Source organism: Morus notabilis, unplaced genomic scaffold, assembly GCF_000414095.1.
Source record: "Morus notabilis unplaced genomic scaffold, ASM41409v2 Scaffold112, whole genome shotgun sequence".
Classification (NCBI taxonomy): Eukaryota; Viridiplantae; Streptophyta; class Magnoliopsida; order Rosales; family Moraceae; genus Morus; species Morus notabilis.
This window is the reverse complement of record NW_010367100.1, coordinates 69,265-88,733: the sequence shown is the minus strand read 5'-3', so window position 1 is coordinate 88,733 and position 19,469 is coordinate 69,265. Positions and strand designations below refer to the sequence as shown.

General features: G+C 34.5%; 2 protein-coding genes across 3 annotated transcripts; both read left to right on the top strand.

The window, feature by feature from the left end:
* Positions 1-4,793: 4,793 nt before the first annotated feature.
* On the top strand, positions 4,794-6,713 carry LOC21399816 (beta-D-glucosyl crocetin beta-1,6-glucosyltransferase). The gene is made up of 2 exons (XM_010111859.2): positions 4,794-5,529; positions 6,082-6,713. Exons 1-2 carry the CDS (start codon positions 4,794-4,796, stop codon positions 6,711-6,713), a joined length of 1,368 nt encoding a protein of 455 aa, XP_010110161.2.
* A 4,419-nt stretch (positions 6,714-11,132) lies between these two features.
* Positions 11,133-18,669, top strand: LOC21399815 (acyl-CoA-binding domain-containing protein 4). 2 transcript variants are annotated; one of them, XM_024174625.1, is made up of 16 exons: positions 11,133-11,210; positions 11,343-11,440; positions 12,666-12,804; positions 12,903-12,931; positions 13,033-13,129; positions 13,221-13,276; positions 13,386-13,493; positions 13,627-13,683; positions 14,015-14,106; positions 14,704-14,788; positions 15,184-15,336; positions 16,727-16,824; positions 17,372-17,551; positions 17,648-17,751; positions 17,880-17,970; positions 18,437-18,669. In XM_024174625.1, exons 1-16 carry the CDS (start codon positions 11,149-11,151, stop codon positions 18,494-18,496), a joined length of 1,509 nt encoding a protein of 502 aa, XP_024030393.1. In that variant the 5' UTR covers positions 11,133-11,148; the 3' UTR covers positions 18,497-18,669. The 2 variants fall into 2 exon arrangements, with proteins under 2 accessions (XP_024030393.1, XP_024030394.1); XM_024174626.1 differs by lacking the exons at positions 12,666-12,804; positions 12,903-12,931.
* Positions 18,670-19,469: the final 800 nt, after the last annotated feature.

The following is a 19,469-nucleotide window of genomic DNA, read 5'->3' as shown; positions in this document are numbered from 1 at the left end:
TATGGACTTAGCATGTGGATTTATAATCACTTGGGCACCATCTCCCTACAAACTAGCTTTTAGGGATGAGTTCTACCCAGGGATTATAACACATTAATGACTTGGTGTTTCTTGCTCACCAAGATGGTACCATGCTCAAACGTCAATGATTTGGCTTTATTTTTCTTTGGCTGTGAAAATTGGAAAAATGGTTTTTTTTTTTAATGAAGGTAGTAGCAATCCACACGAAAATATGTACAGAGTTTCGGGGAGGAAAGAAAGAGAAGAGATAAAGAGATTAAGGGGGGTTTAATCATCTATGTAACGTAAAATTAGCCAAAAGAAAAAATGAGTCAACAAATTCAAAAGTTAATGATAGAAACAATATTAATAACTTTTTTTTTCTTGCTGAAAATATTTAACCATTAGTCTGTTACTAAACTGCTTATACCGCCGGTTAGAGATATATGGCAGTTTATTCACCCAAACAACCCAATAATAATAATAATAATAATAATTTAGACAAGTGGTGGAATTTATGAGCTTATTTTAAGAAATGGCCGAATTAAAGAAAATTAATCTATGAGCGGAGGAGCCAAAAAATTTTCAGAGAAACATGAATTGAGCAAAAATCTTTTTCAAGTATAAAGAGCCAGAAATTATGAGGTTTTTTTTTTTTCAAAAAAATATGAGTTTTTATAGTAGTATAGTTGACTTTCACTTTCTTCAAGATTTTAATTAAGATTTTTCTTTTAATACAATACGCGATCAAAATCGCAACCTTCCCTTAAATTTCATCCTAGTCAAACTCCTGGTGCCATTAGACCAACTTGTCTTAGGCTCAAGATTTTAAGATTAAAATAGGAGTATATTTAAAAGTCATTTTTTTTTTTTTAGGAATACCTAAAATTTAAAAATTTTAAAAGTTAAAACTTAGGGCAATACCTTTTTTTTTTTTAAAAGATCCCATATATATTGTAGAAACTTCAGGGGAGGAAATTAGAAAAAAACTTGGAAAAAGTTTTAAAAATATCGATAAAACCTAATCATCTAATGATTGAGATAATAGCCTAAACCTCTCTTGCATTTTATCGAAATGTCATCTTTTACTTAATTTCATCTTTTATGTCATGAGCTTGCCCAAGAGTAGGTCCAAATCAAAATGGATTAAGCAATTCATATTTTGGCGGTAACAAACTTTTTATTGGGAATTTTTAATTAAATTTTCTCGAGTATAAAGCTTAAATTATATTAACAAAATTCTAGAAACTCGAGATAGATGACAAGGGTATAAGAAGCTTTCGAGATTCAAAACGTGAATTCGAAGATGTAAATTGAGACAACTTGGAGATTTAAGAAATCAAGAGCTTCATTTAAGAATAAAGATGAAATTCACTAGACTTAATCTTACATAGGTTTATTTCTTCTACTTATTGTATGTATGTTTAAGCATTACATAATCTTGATTCACGTACTTGGCTCAAAAAGTTAAAATCATATTAATTTAATTTTTACAAACAAAGAAATTTGGACTTAGTTTTCTCAAAGTTCATTATGAGTTTTCTATTATTCTAAAAAGACATTAATGGTTTATTTCAATTTGAAAATGTGCCGATCAAACATTGAAAAGTTTTAGATTTAGATACCAAAGCTTTAAAAGTGTTGGTAAGCTTTCAAATGTCAATCGTTTGCTAAAATATTAGTCGAATTTCATATTAAGATAGCCAAGTCTTCTAGTTTCACAATGCTTCAGGAATTGTTGAATTGCGATAAAATTTGAGTTAGTTATGACCAAAAAAGTGTAAGGTGATCAAGCAGCCAAGCCGAGATACCATCGATTTGACTGGTTGTATATCGTAGGATTGTTCAAAAAAATTGAAAAACCGACACTAATTGATGAACTAACCGCAAAAGACTAAAAAATTTGATTTCAGGTAAAAACCGATCATCTCTGTTAATTAACTAAACCGTCCAAATATCTGAACTGTTGGGTAGTTCGGTTCTTAGTTCTGATAGTGCAGGTGGTCGGTTAACCGAACCGACCGACCACCATCTTCACTTACAAAAAAAGAATACTTTGGTGCATAATAAGACTCGAACTCATGACCTAGAGAGTCTCATCCTACCACTTTACTACTAAATTGTTAGTTTTTTATTGTCATTTATGACTTACTCTCTTTTTCTTGCAATGGATCTGGAGGAAAAAGTGTTTCTAAATTTATACCGTCCACTATTTCATATATGATTACAGGCCAAATCAAAACAAAATATTTTTTCTTTCAAATAATATTTTTTAAGGCTTTACGTTTTAAAAACTTAAAAGCCGAGAAGTGGAATAAAGTGAAATCTGAAGAGTCAAGTTAGTATATTTATTATCTGTTGAAAATCGTAAATTACAGTCTGAAAGTCCAGTGAAAGATTAATTGATTAAAAAGAAAAGATGAAAGCTTTAGGCTTCGTTCGCATCGCAGATTTAAATTTTCAATTTGAGTTAACATTTTCTGAGAACTTTTAACTGTAGTAGAAAAAGTTAAATGTGATATTTTTTTGAGAACTTTTAACTCTATAAACCTAAAATTAAAAACTCGAATCGGTGAAATAAATGAGACCTTCATGGGATTTGAACCTTCGCGCCAAGTAATAAGAGGAGAACATCTACAACCACAACATCCTTGGAGAGGAATGGAAATCTCTTTCTCCAATTGCTCTATATAAGGGTGGGTTATGAGCTTATTTTAACTCGTACGCTGAGGCCTCTAATATTTTATGCTGGATGCCTTTTATTTAAAAGGGCTTCAAGCATTAGAACTTTTTTTTTCTCTAATTTAACAATCTTAAATGTTAAGGTTAGAAAAAAAAGTGATAGTATAGAACTTTTTTAATATTAAAAAAGTGATTGCTTAAGAAAAGAAATTCAGTTAAAGCTTATGGTGCAAAAGTTGTTTTGTAAGGATACTATTTGATTACTACTGGTGATCTGCGGGTTATTGTTTTCGGTAAACCGACAAAAGTTTACCACAAACGGTAACCGACCGATTTCTCTTCTTAATCAGTAGGTTTTGGGTTTTAATTTTATGGTCGGTTTAGTTTCAAAACAAATTTCGACCGATGTTCACCCCTAGACTATTAAATTATATCGGCCCGGAGTAGTTTTGTTATATGACGGTCAGTACAGGATTTTTCAATATAAATCGACTCATTTAAGGAATTTTTAAGCCTTAAGAGTGAAAGAAAAACCCTAGGCCTCGTTCACTTCACGGATTCGAGTTTTCAATTCGAGTTGAGATGTGACATTTTCTGAAAGCTTTTCACTGTAGTAGAAAAAGTTAGATGTGATATTTTCTGAGAGCTTTTTACTGTAGAAACCTAGAACTGAAAACTCGAATCGGTCAAATGAACGAAGCCTTGATGTATCTAAACTCCTCCAACAATTATTTTGTGCTTTGAGCCAAATTTACATCAAATATTTGTGTTTGCTCATTCATCTTCTAGGCTTACTTTGTATTGAACCAAACTCTAGGAGAGTTTCTTAGGAACCAAAACTTTTCATATTCCCAAATCTAGATTATAGAGGGTGAAAATCAAATTGAATGCATAATAAGACAAATGGACAGATCTAGGCATCGATTGGAGTGGCTAGTCGGTAGCCCTTGAATCGACGAAACATATGAACGAGAAAATAAGATTACGAAGAATAGGTAAAAAATATGAACACACAAATTTATATGAATATACAAATTTATAGTGATTCATGCAAGTGAAGACTACGACTATTATAGAGTCTTGGGATTTCACTACCATGTTTGAAAGGTGTAAAATTACACTTGCGAATTAGAACGGGATAGTCAGGAGAAGGAATTTTCCAGAGAAATATATAAAGTAATATATCGATTGTATGATGGGGAAAAAAAAAAGAGAATGATCTCATATTTATGGGGCTGTTGATCGGATATGCGTAACTTCCTTATCAAACTAGATTCCATCCTTTTGTCTCAATTGGAATGTTTATTTTCTATATTCGTTTTTTTATTTTGAATCATGATTTACGGTTCTTTACAGTGTTTTTTTCTCACAAAAAAACATACGTAAAATGAAAATAATTTTGAATCACGATTATGAATCCATTAATTAAACATCCACTAAATGATCGGGTCGTGCCTTTCTAGAAAGTTCGTCTTCTCCAATCGTAGGAGATGGATCTCGTGGTGCTCTAGTCGATTCGCATTTTCTAGTCAATCTCAGCCGGCGAGTTGACTGTCTTCTTGAGGTGATCCTAATCGACATATGTATGATGAAATATGGGAGACAAAAATTTGATCTCTATTCTCTAATTTACTTTGACCACGCAGCAAAAAGCTAGCATCCCCACGGAAGAACAACCTAAGCAAATCAAAGCAAGTTTGTGCTACTTACTAGACCTGCATCAGAATCAAAGCTTATCCAAAGCTAGCTACGTGACATATGTAGCTCCCATGATAAAAAGAAATTATCATAAAACTCGGTCATACGTATCAATAATGTATACGTATAATTCACCATCTTCCACATGCAGTACTTCCACGAGTCACTGTTTCCAAGCCTCCACGTGACACAAAACCCTCGGCACCTTTTCTCTCCCTTTTTGGCCACGTTATAAGTCATGACTATTCAAACTTTATCATGTTGGTGTGTGTGTGTGTGTGTGTGTGTATATATATATATATATATATATATGTATGTACATGTATATATGTATCATTAATAACCTTGCTAGAACAGTATTATACAAACTGATAAGTTTAGAAATGCAAGCGATCAAGCCTAGCCAACATTTCATGAGCATTCTAATGCTTCCATGGTTAGCTCATGGTCACGTATCACCCTACCTAGAGCTAGCCAAGAGGCTGGCGGAGAAAAATTTCCACGTCTACTTCTGCTCAACCCCGGCAAATCTCGTCTCTATCAAAACCAAAATACCTAACAAATATTCTGATCACGAAAATCACTCTCTTGGCATTATTGAACTTGTGGAGCTTCATCTTCCCGAGCTACCCGACCTTCCTCGCCATTACCACACCACAAATGGCCTCCCACCACATCTCATGCCGACTCTCAAGAAGGCCTTCGACATGTCAAGCCCGTCTTTCGAGAAAATCCTCGATGATCTCGAGCCGGAGTTGCTCATTTACGACTTTCTTCAGCCATGGGCTCCGACGCTGGCTTCTCAGAGGAACATTCCCGCGGTCGAGTTCTTGAGCTGCAGTGCGAGCATGACTTCGTTTTGTCTTCATTGGAGGAGCAAAAGAGGCGTTGAGTTTCCTTTTCCGACGATTCATTTGAAGGGTTATGAAGTTAGTGGCTTCAACAATCTGCTTGAGTCGTCGGCGAATGATGTCAAGGACAAAGATAGGGTACGGCGGTGCAGTGAACAATCTTGCACTATTGTTTTGGTGAAGTCTTTTTCTGATGTTGAAGACAAATACATCGACTATCTTTCTGTTCTGTTGGGTAAAAAGATTGTGCCGGTCGGTTCGCTTGTTGATGATGGCAAAGATTCCAACGATTTACAAGGTGATCATCATACAAATCTTACTAATCAGTAAACTAATCAGAATATTTAGTAGTAATTTTAGTGATGACATAATTGACTTTTATTCTTTTTTGTCACCATTCCTATGCTTTGAATTAAAAAAAAAAAAAAAAAAACAATAGTTGTGAGTCGGTAGCCACAGAGGTAAAGAAAAATCACAATACTTTTTGGTGATGATCGTGAAAATTTGTTACATAAACTATGGGGAGAATTCTTTAGTATAGGGTAATTTTTTTTTTTTTATATTTATATATATGTATAGAAATGTGATTTGATATTTAGGATTCGTTTGAGAAGTGTATTTGAACGATAATTTAGGTTTTTGATTAAATTTTTTATGAGAGAACTATTGACGGAAATTTCTTTAGAAGAAAAACAGTGTCGCAAAATTATGATTTGAGTTATCCTAATAAAACTAATATATAGATACATATATATAGTACTCTACAATAATAGAAGTCCCAATTATGAACAATATTGTTGTAACTAACAAAGGTTCCTTTTCTTTGTTCATCATTTTTTTGATGTAACAGATTATAATAATGTGATAAAATGGCTCGATAGCAAGGAAAAGTCTTCGGTGGTGTTTGTCTCCTTTGGAAGCGAGTATTTTCTGTCCAAAGATGAGATGAGAGAGATAGCTTATGGTTTAGAACTCAGTGGAGTGAGTTTCATTTGGGTTGTTAGATTCCCAGTGGGAGAGAAAATGAACATTGAAGAAGCCTTACCAAATGGTTTTCTCAAAAGGGTTGAAAGAAAGGGAATGATAATAGAGAAATGGGCACCCCAAAGAGAAGTTCTCAAGAGCAAAAGCATTGGCGGGTTTGTGAGCCATTGCGGTTGGAGCTCTGTAATGGAGAGCATGAAATTTGGGGTTCCTATAATAGCAATGCCAATGCATCTTGACCAGCCTATTAACGCAAGATTGGTGGAGGAGGTTGGTGTAGGTTTTGAGGTTGAGAGAGACGAGAACGGGAGGATTCAGAGTGAGGAATTGGCGAAGGCGGTTCGAAAGGTGGTGTTGGAAAAAAGCGGGGAGAGTGTGAGGAACAAGGCAGTGGAAATGGGGGAGAAAATGAGGAGGAGAGGAGATGAAGAGATGGAAGAAGTGGTGAAGGAGCTTGTGCAACTTTGTGGGAAAGAAAACTTGCAGTTCAATGTGTAGCATTAAGAGTGAGAGGCTTTGTATGAATGGTCAAATTCAATTTTTTTTTTGGTTTTGTAGATCCTTAGCATGCGTTTGATTAATATATTCATATCATGATTTAAATCATGGTTCGTAATTCGTTATAGTATTTTGTCTCATAAAAAACACGCATAAATCAAGAATGATTTTAAATCATAATTCTGAATCTATAAACTAAACGTCTAGAAATTAATTATTTAAGTAATTTGATCATATTTTGTATTAGATCTTTTGATGGACTCAAATATTAGAGCATCAAAAAGTTACTAACAAAATATATATTTATATATATCGAAATTTTCAAATAATATGACATAACATTATTAGTTGGCACTATTTAATACACCAGAAAATTGCGTTCTTTCCGAAAGAGAAAAGGGAGGAAAAAAAAAAAAAAAAAGCCCATGCGTTGTGATAACTATTGAATATTGATACAGTACACCATTGGTGTAAAGATATTACTAAAGTCAAATTGATCTTGGACTCTTATATATATATACACACACACAAAAAGATCTTGGAGGTACTCATTAATATGAGATCTACCGCCTGCACTGACTTTCGGTATAGTGTATAGAAGGTTCTTTTTGTAGTCCGTATTTTATATTAAGGTTTAAAATTTAAATTTTATCATAATAAAAAGTTCTTAAAAACAGTCACATTTAATTTTGTTATCACAGTAAAAAGTTCTCACAGTAAAAGCTCAACTCGAATCAACGAACTAAACGGGCTTAGTGTTGTCAAACGTGCCAGTATTGTTGTTTTCGTCTTCTGGCATCTTCCCAGTCTTTAACGCACATTAGTCCCTCCAAGATATCTGGATACATTCTGCTTCTCTTCTCGTCAAGAATTCGATTGCTTGCGTTGAAAGCTTGCTCCGATGCTACTGTTGACATTAGAGTTGTAAGAATGTCACGAGCTATTATGGACAGTGTTGAAAAACGATCGGTATTGCTCTTCCACCACTGTAAGATGTCTAATTTGTCGTCATCGATTACAAAATTTGCTTCAAAATATTTGACTAGTTCCGTAGACGCTTGTGTTGAGGACGATCCTGCTATTTTCTCTTTCTTCTTCAAGAAACTCCACGACGATCCTTTAGGCCCCGAACTGGTAGTTGACGACGAAGTTCCCTGTTCTTTTTTACCTGTGCTATATTTTGCTTCATACAAACTAAAAACTTTTTCTAACATTTTCTTAGTGTCAGTAATACTTAGTTGCATATCTATTTCTAAATTCTCTGCGGTAACAGTCATCAATGATTCAGTTTCATCTACTCCGCACCTAGGATCTAAAATGGTTGCCAATGCATATAACATGGGACAACCTGACCAATGACTTTTAAATTTATTTTCCATTAAGTTAGCTATATTTCTAAAAAGTTATGTATCCCTATAATAAGAAAATGTTTCTGAAATATTAAATAGTTGATGTAAAGCTAAATGTGCAGTAGGATAATAAACTCCAGAAAGTAATTCAGTACCATTGTAAAAAACTTCTAGAAATTTAAAAAAATACTCAGCAATCTGCCAATCAGGATCGAAAATTAAAATTTGATCGTTCTTACTGTTTACGTATGTCGTGATAAGCTGTGAATATGGGAGTGCTGCCTTCAACATTAAATATGTTGAATTCCACCTATGTCTCACGTCAGTTGAAAACTGTCTTGGGCGCATCTGGCTGTTCCTGCAATATTGTTTGAATTCTTGGAGCTAAGCTCCAGAACTAGATATGAATGATAATGATTCTCTAATATTTGTAAGATTAGCTGAGATATGTTCAATTCTTGCCTGAACTACTAAATTAATTATGTGACATACACACCGTTGATGAAAAATTTCCCCTCCAAATGCTGATTTCAAACTACGTTTAAACAGATTAATTACAGCTGTATTAGCTGACGCATTATTAAAAATAATTGTTAAAACTTTATCTTCTATCCCATAAAACCTAAAAATTTCCATTATTGTATTAAAAATAGCTGTTGTGTTATGAGGGTATGGACATAAACGAAAACCAATTATTCTTTTTTGTAAAACCCAATCGTCATCAACGTAGTGCGCTGTGACACATAAATATCCAGTTTTATTGCACCCCTCTCACAGATCAGAAGTGCAAGAGACAGTAGCATTAAAAGTCCTAAAATTATCAACAAGAGATTGTCTCATTGCATAAAAAACTTTCATGCAATCAGAACGAGTTGTGTTTCTACTTACCAATTTAAATTGTGGGCAAAAGGCTGTCTGAATGAATTCTTCGAACGAGACATCATCTGCAAAAGAAAGAAGCAATTTGACACTAGCTAGAAATTTAACTAGTGCCTCACGAGCATGTTGTGCATCGTATGTAAAATTTTATAACCCCTGTGATGTGAGTTATAGTGTTTGTTGACGGGAGTCCACACTCCCACCTTGGTGCAACGGTAGACATACTTTTCAATGTCTATCTAGATGACCAGTACCCCCACTCTTTTTATTAGAAAAGTACTTTTTACAATATTTACATACCGCACGAATTTTCATCTCACCTGTTTTTGGATTTGGTTGGGGCTCCTCGGTGAAATACTGCCATGCTGGAAAAGTTCGCGGTCTTTTTTCTCTGCTGCGTTCTCCAGCTTCCTCGTTGTGTACTGAAGCATTATCCACCATACCATTTTCTGGTTCAGTGGGGGTGGAGTTGGGAGGCATCATTTCATCCTCATAAAAATGCCTCATACCAAGCTCAGGAAGAGTAGTGAAATCAGGGAAATTTAAAGCGGCCATTTCTGGAAATTGATAGAACTTGATTGAACTTTGTAAATGAAAGAGCTAGAAAATGAATGAACGCGAGAGAAAAGCTTAGAATCAAAATCAAAGAGACAAGTTGAGAGATAGAATGAGAGTGAGATGAGAAGTTGAAAGTGAATTGTTGTGTGAGATTTATGGTGGAATTAAGGGGTATTTATTGGGGATTTTGGGGTGAATTTTCAGTTTTTTGCCGTTGGGCCCGCGAAGGGCCCCCTGGACCAAATGAAATGGGTTGTTTCATGGGCCGTTTCGCGGGCTTGAGCCGGGCCGAATCAGGGCTTGGGCCGGGCTAAACAAGGGCTGTGCCGTGGGCCCCTACGTGCTTGGGCCGCGGACTAAGAAGCTGAGGCCCAGCCCTAGCCCATTACATGTGCCGTGCCGGCACGGCCCGTAACAGTAGCGAACCGGGCCATGTCGAATCAGGCACTATTACGGGCTGGGCCGGGCCGTCCATGGACGGCTGGCCCATTTGACATCTCTAAACGGGCCCTAAAACTTGCTCTTACTTTATGTATCCCATGATAATAATTTTCTCCTTTTTTTTTTAAATAACCCTATATTTTGGATGTTCTCAAAATTATACTTTTGAATGTCAATTTTATATCGACTTTGTAATTTTTTTGAGTCAACAATTTATTTTGATCTTAGATTGAATAATTTAACCTCGGTAGCTTATAAATGATCTTGTAATAAAAAATAAATCAAACATAATATTTAAGAAAACAAAGAAAAATATAGAAATTGGATTTTTTAAGCTAAAAGCTAGAGAAGGTAAATTCATCGATTCAGAAGTCAAAATCAGTTATTGGCATAGGAAATGTACAAATATGCTATTGATATAAAATTCAGAGGTATAGTTTCAAGAACGTTCAAAATACATGGTCAGTTTTTTGATAAACTCAAACTACATAGTATAAAATAGTTAATATGACTTTATGAGAAGCGTATCTTAGTTCAAATACAGCAAAAAAAAATTAAAATATTTTATAAAAAAAAATTAAAATCAGCATGAATAATTACTACATAATATTTACAGAGATTTCGGAGTAAAAAGACTTTTCAGGGTTTTTTAAGCAAATGACCGAACATTTGCAAAATTAAGGAAACGATTGTTTTTTTTTTTTTTTTTATGATTAATTTGGTGGTTTATCACTCATTAATTTAGTAATTTTTAACTGTTGAATTGATTAAACAATATCAATGAGTAATTTCAATCAATAAATTACCGAAATATTAACAATAGATCATTACTAAATTGATGATAAACTGATTCGTTATTGATTGATTATTGCTGATTAACTATTGTGAAAAAAACAACAATTTCCTTAAAGATAAATAAAAAGTTCCTCTATTTATTTAAGAAATAAAAGTCTGCACATTTAATAAAAAAGATGGCCAAAAAATGATAATTTGCTTAATTTTTTCTATTATTAAAATTTTACTAATAATCCAAAAGTATTTTAAAAAGATTTTGCTATGTTTAGTTTTACAGTTGGAAATTAATCCAACAGATTTTTTTTTTTTTTTTTTTTTTTTTTCCTTCTCAGTTTCCAGTTCCTACGTTAAGCTTCGGTGATAGACATTAGATACACAGAAGGGGGCCCCAAAAAAAAAAAAAAAAAAAAAAAATGCATTACTGGGTTCGAGCTTCTTCCTCCGACTTCGGTGGAAATCTTCTCCATCCTCGCAGGCAATAATCCCATTCCCATTTCTTCTTCGTTCTTTTTTTTTTTTTTTTTTTTGTTTTCTCCTTTTTCCGTCAGATTTTGTTCAGTTCTATCATCACTATATATCCTGTGTTTGAATTCGTTGTAATACACAGTGGTCACACTGCCGTGAATATCGGGAAATCGAAGGTCGTCGTCTTCGGCGGCTTCTTTGACAAGAAGTTTCTCAGCGACATCGTCGTCTATGATATAGGTACTCCTATTTTCCTCCACATACATATATATATATATATATATATATATATATACATAATATAAATATATGTATATATTTAGTTTCTTATTCAATTTTGCCCTGATATGCACTTTTGATTGGCATTGTTCATCTAGGTCTCTTTGAGTTTGTTGAATTTTTAGGTCTCTTTGAGTTTGTTGAATTTTTTGGTAGTCGAGATCAACTCGATAGATTTTGGAAACATGACCGCTTTCAAGAGCATATTTATGCATTTGCTCATGATCATGGTTTAAATGGACAGATTTTGTTGGAAAATGTGGGTTGTGACAATCAATCTAGGTTACTAATCATAAAACGTTTAATTTCTCGAATGTATCAACGTAATCATTTTATTATGTTTGCTAGTGATTCAAACCAAAACCAGGTTTTTTGGATGCAATTAGAATTGTATTCTCAAACCACAGTCATTTGGAGATTCCATTTTTGCTATGATTAGTATCTTCCTTAAAGGGGACAAAAATTGTAAAATATTGTAGTTTACAATAAATTGACTCAATATTTCCTTGTGTATCAATATCACTTACAATATTACTCTAATAATACCATTACTTATAATTTGTTTAGCTATTTTTTAATACAATGTTAGTTTCTCGTTTCTTTTTCAAGGAAGAAAAGAAAATACAATGCCAATTGTTCTCAGGATTTGAGCATGGGTTCTTCCCCTTAACCCACCCCACCCTTAACAACTGGGCTAGTACCTGTTGGCTACTAATTAAAAAAATGATACAAATTGATTGTTTCTAAATATAAGAAGTATTAAATCAAATGTGTTTATTTATTGCATTACCCACTTAACAACTTAATATGAGTTTAGTTGTTTTCTTCTGAACTAAATGATGGCACATCTAGAGTTCTAAAACTTATGTTGTATAAGGGCTTCATCTTCTGCTAGAAACTCAAATCTGGTTTCAGGTGATTTAGTATTGTGGTTAATATTAGTATCTAGATAATGTCTCAGTCAAGGATTTTGGCCATATATTTCATAATATTTCTGAGAGTCTTCGATTGTTTTGTTTTTGGTTTTAGCGGATATAAATTAGCTTCATTAGTAAATGGGAGAATTCATGGGTTTTAAATATGTTCTTGGATTTCACTTTTGTCTCTCAAATGCTTTTCGCTTTAAGTATGAATTGGAACAATCTCTTTTTTTTTTATTTTTTTTTTATTTTATAAATTTGATCAGAGAAGAAAGAATGGTTTCAGCCAGAGTGCACAGGCAGTGGCTCCGATGGACAAGTAGGTCCAGGTCCACGTGCATTTCACATTGCCGTTGCAATTGATTGTCATATGTTCATTTTTGGTGGGCGTTTAGGTAGCAATAGGTATGTCCATCACCACTATCTTCTGTTTAGACGTTATGATCCCTATCCTCATATACATTTTTATACAAGTGGTGATAATGTCGATATTGGATGTTCAGGTTGGGAGATTTTTGGGTCTTAGATACTGGTAAGAATAGATTAACTAAACAATGAAAAAGCTATTAGTGTTTACAGTTTGGCTTAAATCTTTTGAACGTCAAGGATCAATTGAGTTTGTCTGTGTTACAGATATATGGCAATGGTCAGAGTTGACCAGTTTCGGTGACTTGCCATCACCACGGGACTTTGCAGCAGCTTCTGCTATTGCTAATAGGAAAATTGTTATGTGAGTATGGTGCATAACATCTTTCTGCTGGCCATCTGTTGTTGGGTTTTCTATTATGTATTTTAGTGAATGAAATTTAATTTTAATGCAGGTATGGTGGCTGGGATGGGAAGAAGTGGCTGTCAGATGTGTATGTCTTGGACACAAGTAATTCTTCTCTATCTCTGTAGATGCATTTGGACGTAAATAACGAGTCATCAATCTCGTGATGATAGGTCTTAAATTAGTTTATACGTATATCTTCTTCCTTGAACAGTATCACTTGAATGGACGGAGCTGCCTGTTACTGGATCATTACCACCGCCTAGATGTGGTCATACAGCCACCATGGTCGAGAAACGATTACTGGTTTATGGTGGCAGAGGTGAAGTTGCACACTACTATGCTTGAGTAATTCCATCATACAAGTACTTACATAATACAAATTGATAGGACTTTTGGGTTTCCTAAACTTTTTTTTTTTTGTTTGCTTGACATGGCTTGTCTTATTGTGGTAGGAGGTGGAGGTCCAATCATGGGTGATTTATGGGCATTGAAGGGTCTTATTGAAGAAGGTTAATTGGAAAACTCCTTAATTTTTATGTCTTTTGTTTGTCAGTATCTCATATAAGGTGCTTTATTTTTATTATCAACTTGTTGAACATGAGTTTTCGTTCCGATAAATGCTGCTTTACATCACCTCCCACATATCTATCTTTCCAATAAGATTACTTCACTTTGGTCTACTTTCTTCCATCATGACTCTTTTTCTATATAATCTAACTTAAATAGTGCTAGATTTACATATGCAATTCTAAAGAAAGATACTTAAATTTTCTTTATGCTAGCATACTTTTGTGATTCAACTAAGTTAAGTTTTTGTTCGGGCTTTGTTGTGGAAGGAAGAGAATGAAACACCTGCATGGACACAGCTTAAGCTTCCTGGACAAGCCCCTTCTCCTCGTTGTGGACACACAGTTACATTTGGAGGGCATATTGTAATTGACTCTTACAAGATCCCCCTACTATTATTATTATTTTTTATCTTGCAATTCTTTTGTTCATAGTTTAGATTTGTGTATGTTAGGTAAATGGAAACCTTGGTAAATTTGTAACTTTGAATGGGTTGTGAAAAGTAATCCTCAGGCCTGGAAAAAAAAAATAGAAAGACTTGGATCCTTATATTGGTATGTAAAACCATTTGTAGCAACAGTATCCTGCTCTTTGGATTGTGGTAGGTATGTGACTATACCTATTTTAGGTCCAGCCTTAAATTAGAAGAGAAGTGAACAAAAAGGAGTATTTCAGTCAGAGCAAAAATGGTGTACAACTATTAAAGTAAGAGGTTTGAATTGTTATAGAATGATGAGCCACTTATTAAAATTGTCTCTCACACTTAATAAGAGAGAGGAATAAAGTCATTCTAAAAGCTATCATTATTACTTTAAAGAAACTTTTTGGTCATGATAAGGTTGCGTCATTGCGAGGACATATTTATGGTGGTAAAAATGAGATCATAATACTGAATTCTTCTGCCCCAGAGTGCTTTCCCTTGTTCTTGTACTTTATCAAAATCTGACTGATACTTCTTGCAGCTGCTGTTATTTGGAGGACATGGGACTGGTGGTTGGTTGAGTCGGTACGACATTTATTACAATGACTGTATTGTTTTAGACAGGGGTGAGTGCATATTTTAGAACTTAAGAGAAATTTTAGATGGTGTGTGTCATTACAGTTATGAAGAGAACTTTTTAACTCTTAACTTTAATATATATGGAATACATAAGTGACGAATCTAGGACACACGTATCCATATGTTGTAATGAAAAGCACATTGCTAAAGAAGGATAGGGTTGAAGGGAAATGAGGCCCTGTGACATGTATTTTGACACGTCGAAGTGAATGATCCCCTAATCGGTAAAAGACGCGGAAGGTGCTCATATCATTTAGTGATCAGTGCTTGAGAGTGTACAACTTTGAACAATTTAAACCAAAGAGATACTTTGATTAATGTTATCTACTTTTTTCAGTCTCTCCCTGTTTCTTATCATCCTTTTTCTTTTTTGTCCATTCAGTGTCTGCACAGTGGAAGCGCTTACCTATTGGAAACGAACCTCCTGCTGCTCGAGCATACCATTCTCTGACTTCCATAGGTTCATGTTATCTGTTATTTGGTGGCTTTGACGGGAAAACAACATTTGGTGATCTATGGTGGTTGGTTCCTGAAGGTAATCTAATATTTGGTTTACTTTCTGTTGATGCTTCTGGAGTATGTTTTTTGTGGATTTGTCCTACATGAAGTAATATGCCTTGGCTTTTGTTCATGTGATAAGAGAAGTCTGGTGAGGTTTGGTTGCTTGTTAGGTTGAGATCTGTGGAAGTGAAGAAATTTTGAAGCTACTCAGAAACCTTTGTTGTCTTGGATCCTCTTGGTGATTCCATGATCGGAGAATTTCTAAACTCTCCATGTAGAATGAAAGAGAGAATTATTTAAAGAAAGAAGCTTAGAAAGGAATTTGACTTCAATGAATGAGGGGAAAATTCTGCATCACTTTGATCCTTCAAAAACCTTTGTGACTTAGTTTAGAACCTCTTGCTGATGCTACGATTCCTCAACCATCTATACCTTGTCAATGGAAGAGAGAGATTTGAAAGGAAGTAGGTAGAAAATTGTTTTAATGGGTGCATAGAATCTCAAGTAAAAGAACGAAATAGTTGAGGCATTGTTCTGCTTAGTTGGAGATGGTCAAGAAGCCTGGTATTTGTTTGACTGCAGGGGGAAGTATTTTTTTTTCTTTTTTCTCTCCCAAGTTTCGGAGACAGTGGAGTCTAAGCAAGGTTTTAAAAGGCGGAATCCGGCCTCGAGGCGCTTTGTTTTTACGAGGCAAGGCGTAAGCCTCAAAAAATGCCTATAAAAAATTTAGAAAAAAATATAATACTAACAAAAACTAAATCCATTCTTAATAATCATATAAAAACAAGAAATTTAACCAAACATCCACATAAAGAGAGGTCTGTTTCACTACTACAAGCGTAAAAAAGACTAAATCAAATCCTAATATCATAAGGTTAATAATGCACTTCTAAAAGTCTAATCTCCCAAGTCACCAATCATCATCACTACTAAGAGAAGAAGAAGAGTCTTTGCCCGTGCAAGGAGGAAGAAGGAGGAGGAGAGACGGCTGTGCAAGTGGCTGGCTGCTTCTTTTGTTATTAGGGTTTTTTCTTAGTCATTAAAGGCGTGGGTACTTTGGGCTTTTTAAAACTTTTGGGCTAGCATGTTAAAATAGCCCACCAGAGGACCCTTTGCAAAGAGGCAGACGCCTCACTAACCGCCTGAGGCGCCGCTCAAAGGCGTGCGCCTCAAGTGGCTGAGGCGCACGCCTTAAGTGGCTGAGGCGCACGCCTCAACACCTACCCTGTAAGGTGTAGGAGTTGATGCGCTTTTCCAGCGCCTCGCCATGAGGCGAGCCTCAAGGCGTGCGCCTTTGGCGCTTTTTAAAACCATGAGTCTAAGTGAGGTGCTTTAACCAATGACTTCATCAATGTTCATTTTTGTTGTTGCTATTATTATTATTATTATTATTATTTTATTATTATTATTTTTTTGTAAAATAGACGACCCTATTGCAAAGAGATGGACAACATCACCAAATGATGTTTCTCAAGATATGGATGCAGCAACTGGAAATTATGATGTATCATCTAGAGTGAGGGTCAGTGCCTATCATGACATGTGATTTCGTATTTTACATGTAACCAATGAGTATGCTGCTTCATGTCAGCTTATAGTTGCTTCTATTTGACTGAGATCTCAGTGAGATGTATTTAAATGAATGAGTATTTTGTTGCGATCATTTCCAGAAGTATATCATTCGTGCATGACCTGAAAATCTGGTTTCTTGAATTCTATGGGTGATAGTGATCAATCATGTGGTTAATGTATATGTTTTTAATAATTTGTTACTGAGGACAGAAACCCATCTTTTGGTTATGGCATTTTCTCACTATATTTGTCTTTGATATTCTTGGATCTTTATTATGTGATTTTACTTCAAAACTGGCCAACATAAATTCAGTGTTGGGAAGTTTGTTACCTGATAGGAACAAGTTTTCCGTGTTGGGATTCTCTCAATGTTCTTAATCCACGGATGAGTGTGTGTGTGTGTGTCTTTCTTATTTTCACTTTATTGTGTAATGATAAGACAGTATGCTTACTTAAACTTTTAGGCTTTTCTTATCGAACCTTGTACTCTTTAACAGGAAAGCCAACAAGAACAATCTGCTGTCTCAGAATTACAGAAAAAGTTAGGGCTTTCAGTTTCACTTTCTGGTAATAGATCTCCAATTGTGGATGAATTAGAAGATAAAGAATTTATAGAACTAGCGTCCAGTTTGATTGGAGAAAAAATTTCTGGCAATGTACAGCTTTCACATATTCAGGTATTTTTGGAACTTTTAGCAATGCATTGTTCTAGCCACCCACAATATATTTTCCAAGCATTGTCTTCTCTATGGCTAAAAAATAAGGCAACACAGATACTACGTGACCACTGGAGAAACACCACACCAAGTTTGGTACGACTTAAAGAGCTAGGGCCCCTTCTTCGTGACTACCAGCGACTTATTACTCGTCATCACTTGTAAGAACAGCATTTCACACCCCTTAAATCTATATGCTTAATTTATGTAATGTGAGATTACTATGGTTGTTTCCAGAAGGGGAGACTAATTTTCTCTATTTGGCATTAAAACTGTTTTACAATCACAGGCCAAACGGTGCATCACATATGCAGTCCTCGGCGTTCAGTATTCCTGGAAAAGATGCTTATCATTTCTATCATGTTAGAAATGCTCATCAGGTAAACGTCTTGTGAGGCTATGTAAATGCTCTCTGTTTTTTGGACGATTTATCTAATCATATTCCGACTCCAAGGACATTTTCATCCATCCTTGCATATAAAGAACAAGCTCCTTTCCTGTGGAACCCAAACAAAAAAAAAAACCCACCAGAGGCATGTTGCGTCTTGTGCACGTTTACACAATTACTACTAGTTATTAGTTTGTAACATTTAGTGCTACTCAAAGTAAATAATTTAGTGGTTCTATGAGATTGTTGGGTCAGCATAAACGTTCAAGTGCAACCATTTGCCTATTTTGAGGCACTTAGAAAAGCTTTCCTTCTAGTTATTTTCTGTTTATTTTGCTGTACGTGAATGTAACCGTCTATATAATCCTGTTAAGCCTATATACTTGTATTGCATCTTCTGATATTCTATCTTTTGCTTCTATTTTCACCTTGCTGATCGCTGTTTCGATCGTTTTCAGTTGCGCATGAATGATATACCAAAGCTGCTGGCAGAGTACAAACAGCTACCGTCTGATTAAAGGAGAGAGAGAGAGAGAGAGAGAGAGAGAGAGAGAGAGAGATAGCAAGAGAGAGAGAGATAGATAGATAGATAGATAGATAGCAACTAAGTTGTCGCTTAAGCTTGCTTTAGTTTCTCACAAAGAACATGCACATTATCAATGCGTAGATGGTTGATCTCCATTTCTATTTAACGGCCTTTGTGGCCTTTTTTGTAGCTACCTTGCCACTATGGCTTTTACAGATCTTTTGTCTATTAATATATATATATACATTTTTCTTTTAAAAAAGTGGCAATACAAGGGATTCCAAGTTTCATTGCATCAATCTGAAATAACATTTCCAACAGATTTTGGCATTGAGTAACAATAATTTATATGTTTGATCTTCAAAGCTTGATGCTTGTAGTGCATATTTCTTATGTAGTTTTTTCGCACCCACTATTTGTCACTCTTAGTGCTACTTTGGTTATCAGGGTGTGTTTGCTTAGGCTAGGGAAAAAATGAAATACCACTAAGATGGTAAAAAATATTTGGATTAATTATAAAAGTTTCCTTTTGAACTACGCCCTTTGTAATAATTTGTCTCATGAATTTAAAACGTAACATCTATTCTCCTTAATAATGAAATGTTAATAAAAAAGCACTATCTGTTAGGTTTTTAACGAGAATTGACATGTAATTTTTGAGTATTTTAGTAACTCTATGGTTTAATATTTAGTTTGAATTTAAAACTAATTCAAATTTAAACTTTTAATTGTGAAACATTCATTATTAATTGAATGTAAGTTAAAAATTTATGAGTATTTTTTTGTAAAATAAAAAAATTTATGCAGATTTGTTAATATTTAAATTAATTTTAAATTCAAATTAAGGTTTAAACCATAGAATTACAAAAAATACTCTCAAAATAACTTATTAAATGACAATTTCTGTTAAAAACCTAACAGAAGGGGGTTTTTTGTTGTTGTTAATATCTCATTGTTCATGGGGA